The sequence below is a fragment of the Haplochromis burtoni genome, unplaced genomic scaffold, assembly GCF_018398535.1.
Source record: "Haplochromis burtoni strain Fernald_Lab_line unplaced genomic scaffold, NCSU_Asbu1 Contig_55, whole genome shotgun sequence".
NCBI classification, from domain to species: domain Eukaryota; kingdom Metazoa; phylum Chordata; class Actinopteri; order Cichliformes; family Cichlidae; genus Haplochromis; species Haplochromis burtoni.
Window position 1 is genome coordinate 2578978 of NW_024582416.1, and position 5783 is coordinate 2584760.

Consider the following 5783-nt stretch of genomic DNA (forward strand, 5'->3'; position numbering starts at 1 on the left):
CTTTGCTAATTCAACTCTGTTTTATTTAGGAGAAATGAAATCTGGAGGGTTCAGCCTTGATGCCTGTCGCAGCATGGTGGCTCTAATGGATGTATCCTGTTATAATACATGTGATACTGGAAAAAGCAGATTAAGAAACTTTGTAGTTTGCCTTTTTGAGCTGTTGAAAAGTAACAATTGCAGAAGTCTATATGTAAGCAAACCTGAGTGCTTCTCTGTTGATATAACCAGCATTACTCATCTGAAAAACCAGACTAAGATTTGTCCCTTTGCTACCTTAATGTGGGTTTTAAAAGACATCGATCACAGGCAAACTAAACAGTGAGGAATTCGTCCGTCTGTGGAACAAGGTCACCAAGTACAAGGTAAAGGGAAAAAAACAGCCTTAAAACATATATCAATACATCTGCTATAGATGTGAAGATTTTCCCTGATCACAGTTTCTTTTTTTTTTCTTCTCTTATCAGGAGACTTTCTTCCTCACCGACGTTTCAAAAACAGGAACGCTGTCACTGAGTGAGCTGAGGAATGCATTTGTAGCTTCAGGTATATCAGACAAGGATTCAGTACATTTAATATAAATGTAATATGTTCAAATATAAATAGTATGAACAAAAAAAACTATTCTGTGCTTCATACTGCAACACTGAATCACATTAAATTATGTAATAAAATTCTAGATTATAGTTTAACTGCATAAATTATCATTAGAAAAAATACAAGAATTTTAGTATAGTATTGTATAATTAATATATATTCATTATATAGATGATATTGTAAACGTCACAGTAAACATGTTAATTTTGGATAAAAATTATCATCATAAAGTTACAAGCACACAAACCACTTCCTGGTGCATTTGGATGAGGGGAAATGAGGGTTCCTAATATCTGCAAATACCTGCTCCCCTTGTCCTTATTATCTGGTTAGGCAAAATATACCTTTATCTGTGACTTCTGCTTTATTTGCATCAGCCAGACAGGACAGGTTCAAGAGAACCTCCCTCCCTGTACACTACCCATCCCATGAAACAACCAAAGCCCTGAATAGCTCCTTTGGAGCTGGATGAGATTGTTTTCCAAACATATTTAAAGCCTGATGGCAAGATTAGATGATCCCGAGTCCAGCTGTTTGCCCACATCCTACTTACTTACTCTTGATGTCAGGTCATCCTTATGACTTTGCACATGGCTGAATATTGTGACTATTGTCTGTCATCCTCACAAATGGCATGGGATTTCATACCAGCTTAATAATGCAATTAGATAGATGGATAGATAAGCAAACTCCTCCTGAAGTCTGACTGTGTGTGTTCTTCAGGAATGAAGGTTTCAGATGACATGCTCAGTCTGATGGCTCTGCGCTATGGCGCCTCCTCTGGACACATGGCACTGGAGTGCTTCATCAATCTCATGATTCGCTTGGACTGCATGAAGAGTAAGTGAAGCCGAGAAGAAATAACAACAGTAGATGTGTAGATAGCTGAAAATAAATCTCATGCAGTGAGAATGAAAAGTTTTTTCAGTGGAAAACATCTTTCTCGCTTCTAAGATTTGATTAAGGTTCATGATTTGTACAGTTTAAACTCAAAGTTGTGTTCTTCAACAGAAATCTTCAAACAGTTGTCTGATGGAAAATCCATTCATCTCAAGGAGTCAGAGGTAATAAAGTCACTTTAGTGCTGACAGAGCAAACGAATAAATAAATATAAATATTTATACAAAGAAAATGCATTCGTTTAAATGGTGATACTTAAATGTTGTTAATAAATAATCTCTGTCTTATTTTCAGTGGATGTACGTTTCCATGTACACTTAAGCCAGCTGAAAGACAGATGCACGTTTCATCTGGAAAACACAAGAAGATATTTCAAAAACTTGTTTTCTGTGAATTAGCTATAACACTTTATTACTTTGAAACAACTAAACACAATAATGTGAAACTATAACAAACACTAACATTTAAAGCTGTAAACCATATGCCTCTCTGCATATTATGTCAATGACTGAATAACTGCTTTTTATTTATAAATAGTATTGCAAACTTGTCAATCTGTGTTTGAATTAGAGATGGCACATACCACTTTTGTATGTCCGATACCGATACCGATATCATAAATTTGGATATCTGCCGATACCGATATGAATCCGATATAGTGTATTTTTTAATCAATAAAACTGTTTTTTAATATCTTGCTGTGTTTTGTATAAGTTCATACTGAAGTTTAAAAAAAAATAAAAAATAAAGCTATTCTGTTAAACCTGTATGCAAAAAATACACTGCACCCAAAATATTTCATAGTTCAGCAAAACTGATCAATCTAATAAACTTAAACCTACTCCATCCTCCTTATTCTGGTAGTTTAAAGAGCACTTAGCGGAAATATTAAGCAACCTAACTAATAGGGTTGCCAACTCCCAGCAAAAAAAAAAAAAGGGAAGCACCCCCAACCTCCACCTCATGATGCTTAACATCTTTCTTCAACAAATTTGCAGACTGCACAGATGGAACCTTCCCAAAGGAAAAAAGTAGCTTCCTAGGGTATATTAGACTTAATAGTTACTATATACAGTAATGGACTTCTATACATTTTACATCAGATTAAAACTTTGGGTGTAAGATTCAGATAGTTATTTATTAAAAGCTAGACATTTTAACTGAGAATAAGAAAGAAAAGTATGTTTTTGTGCCCCCCTTTTCCTGTTAATGCCCTATCGGCCCCCTGGCTAAATTTTGCTACACCCGCCCCTGCAGAAGAGGCAGGGCTTAATGTGGGAATGCTGTACAAACATTCAGAGATGAATTTACACACTTGCTTTACTTCTCTCTGGGATAACTTTCTTGGAGATGAAATGCTGGTTTGGTAGCGAGGCTCCAAACACTCAACCAGACCACCAAGAGGTCTCGCACGCCACAGCCACTCTATCACGTCACGCATACTGCTCGACGTGCTAAGGTTATGAGCTGAGTTATGTGATATTTAATGGATCGGATTACATTTTTGATTTCTCTCCGATTTCTCTCTGATATCCGATCCAGTAATTTAGGTCAGTATTGGACTGATACCAATACTTAATATCAGATCGGTCCATCTCTAGTTTTAATAGAAACAAAATACAGATGTTAGTGAATGACATGGGACTACTGTATGAATCAAAAATGAATGAAGTGGATGGGAAATTAAACTGATAAGTAAATAAATTTAAAAAAATCTAGGAAAATGGAAATTCAAAGAAAAAAATGTCACATTTAACTGTACATTTGTTTTTATATGTATTTTTCTATATCAGCTGCTTTTTAAAATTCCTTTTATATTGGGGAAAGGAAGCAGAAAACTTCATTGGGTCAGTTTCAATCCTAAGCTAATAGTGAGAGGTTGCGTTCTCCTTCTTTGAATAAAGCATTTTCTTTGTGATCTTCAGCAATTCTCTTTTTTCCAGCATCTGGGACCTTTAAAAAAAATTTGTCTTGTGGGTTTTTATATATTTAGCTGCATAGCTGCCGGTAAAGTTACATTTTTTTAATAAAATTGTATTTTATATGTAGATTTGCCGTCTTTGAGTTTTCTTTGACAACTTTTTTTTTTCTTACCTAGACACTTTTATGGTTACTTCCCTCTATCACTTTGAATGCTTTAGAAATTTAAAAAATATATAAAAAGTTTCTTGCCAGGTGACCAGTCCAAGGTGTACTCCACCTCTACCATTTAACTCATTCATTCATGTTTATTCTCTACAGGACCTTCATGAGCTCATCACCTGGAGTTATTCCAACAACCCAGGAGGAAGTGGATTTGCCTTCATGCTATACCCCAACCCAAAAAAGGTGTGTTTCAGGCCAGTAGCCCTCACAGAGCCTTTGTTTTGCTGTAAGTCTTGTTCCTTCTGTGAAGCAAATAATTGTTCCACTATTTATAAAGCAGATGTGTGAAAATGCTGTAAAGCAAACATCCATTCACACACTGTTGGGATCTGTGTGTGTGTGTGTGTGTGTGTGTGGGTGTGTGTGTTTAACAAAGCAGTTTGATCCTCCTTCTTGGTCTCCCTCAGTAATGGTTTCTTTGATTGTATGTATCTCAGAGCTGGTGATGCTCAGTTGTGTCTGCTGCTTGAACTCGGAAATGTTAATGTTGTGTACCATTAATTGGCTTTTTCTCAGGCCAGTAACTTGATGAATTTATCCTCTGAACTGAGAGAAGTCTTGCTTTATTATTATGTGAGACCCTAACGAGAACCTTTATTTTTCTGTTTGATTGTTTTTTTTCTATGTTGCACTTGAAGAAACTTTCAAAGTTCTTGAAATTTAGTAACTAACTGAAGTGAAAGCATAGATTAACTGGTGGCTGCTAGATGGTACTTGTTGCTGCTGGCCTTGTGATGCTTTTATTCACAAGCAGGTTGCCACCGGTAGTTTGCACAAAAGATGCCAACTTGTCTGCAGAAACTCGCTACTTACTCTCTGAGCTGTAATAAGAAACGTCCAAGAAATTCCAATCCAAAGTGGACACAGAGAAAGCAGTAGGATACAACTTTTCAAAATAAAAATTGTATCCTGCTGCCGCAACCAATGGACAACCAAGTGTTACAGGAGGAAAATAGTATAGAAAGTACTTTTATTTTTATTGCACAAAAGGACTCTATAGGACACTAGCATGCTAACACAAAGTAACCCAAGGATCCAAAGTGATGATAAAACTAAGTCAATGCCGAGACCAGCCCAGCAGCAAGACTTAGGATAATGACCAATGTGTAATACATTATTTTTTGAATAACAACCCCAACACTAATTCCCTTTTTCACAGTTTCACTGCTGCTTCCATGAAAATGACTGGTATTTGTGGAAGCCTGCTAGCAATCAAAGCAATCACAAGGAGATTTTCAGTGCAACGTTATATATCTCTTTGCAAACAATGTTATCACCAGCCGGTGCCAGAATACACCCTTTTCCCTAGCAACTGCCAGTTACCAGTGGGCCATTGACTGGTCTCTCCGCCCATTTGAGAGGATGATCTAATATGGATAAAGGTAGCAAAGGTGGGAAGGAAAACTTCCTTTTTAATGTCATCACCCACTGCTGAGTGTAGAAAAAGGAAAGCATAAGGGACGAAGACAAAGACCATTCGCATGCCATGTGAGAGAAAAGACAAACCAAACTTTAATGACATGTAGCAGTGGTATGTAAGTGTCTGGGGAGTTGAAAACAGGTGAGAATAAATGTTAAGAGCATCATGGGAAGCTCAGCAGAATCCTGAGCCTATAACAGCATAAGACTAATCTCAAAAGCAGACAGCGTTTCTCTACAAGCAGCAAGTAAGTCTGCAGTGGAGGATGAAAGTTCTTTATTAAGTTAACATGGTATTTGAGGTGTGTAAGATATCACAGGGTTTGAGTATTTAGGACTTTTATATGTAAGTGAAAGTTTTTAAAATTTAACTCAAGATTTAACAGGGAACCATTGAAGAAATGCTGACATACTGGGAATATGTGTTTCCTGTTAATTTCACTACAGTGTTGTGGATTAACATTCCCTTTGTACCTTCTGAAATGCTTGAGAGGGGAAACTCTTGGTACTGTCTTGGATTATTTACAAACATTTAGCAAGGCTACTGGTGTAAGTAAATTTATGCTGGAAATTATTAGAGTTTCAGTAAAGGTGGCTCATGCTCACTGGGGAGTTTTTACACAAGGAAAATGGTAAATGGCCTGTATTTGTATAGCGCTTTACTAGTCCCTAAGGACCCCAAAGCGCTTTACACATCCAGTCATCCACCCATTCACACACTG

General features: G+C 36.7%; 1 protein-coding gene across 1 annotated transcript in view; it reads left to right on the top strand.

Moving 5' to 3' along the window:
- Positions 1-2140, top strand: part of LOC102296565 (calpain-1 catalytic subunit-like) — a 14506-nt gene extending 12366 nt beyond the window's left edge. Inside the window, exons 17-22 of the mRNA XM_042220757.1 lie at positions 30-91; positions 297-365; positions 468-546; positions 1321-1437; positions 1609-1661; positions 1792-2140. Coding sequence (XP_042076691.1) covers positions 30-91; positions 297-365; positions 468-546; positions 1321-1437; positions 1609-1661; positions 1792-1818 — 407 coding nt within the window. The 3' untranslated portion in view covers positions 1819-2140. The remainder of the gene's footprint in view (positions 1-29; positions 92-296; positions 366-467; positions 547-1320; positions 1438-1608; positions 1662-1791) is intronic.
- The last annotated feature ends 3643 nt before the right edge of the window (positions 2141-5783 follow it).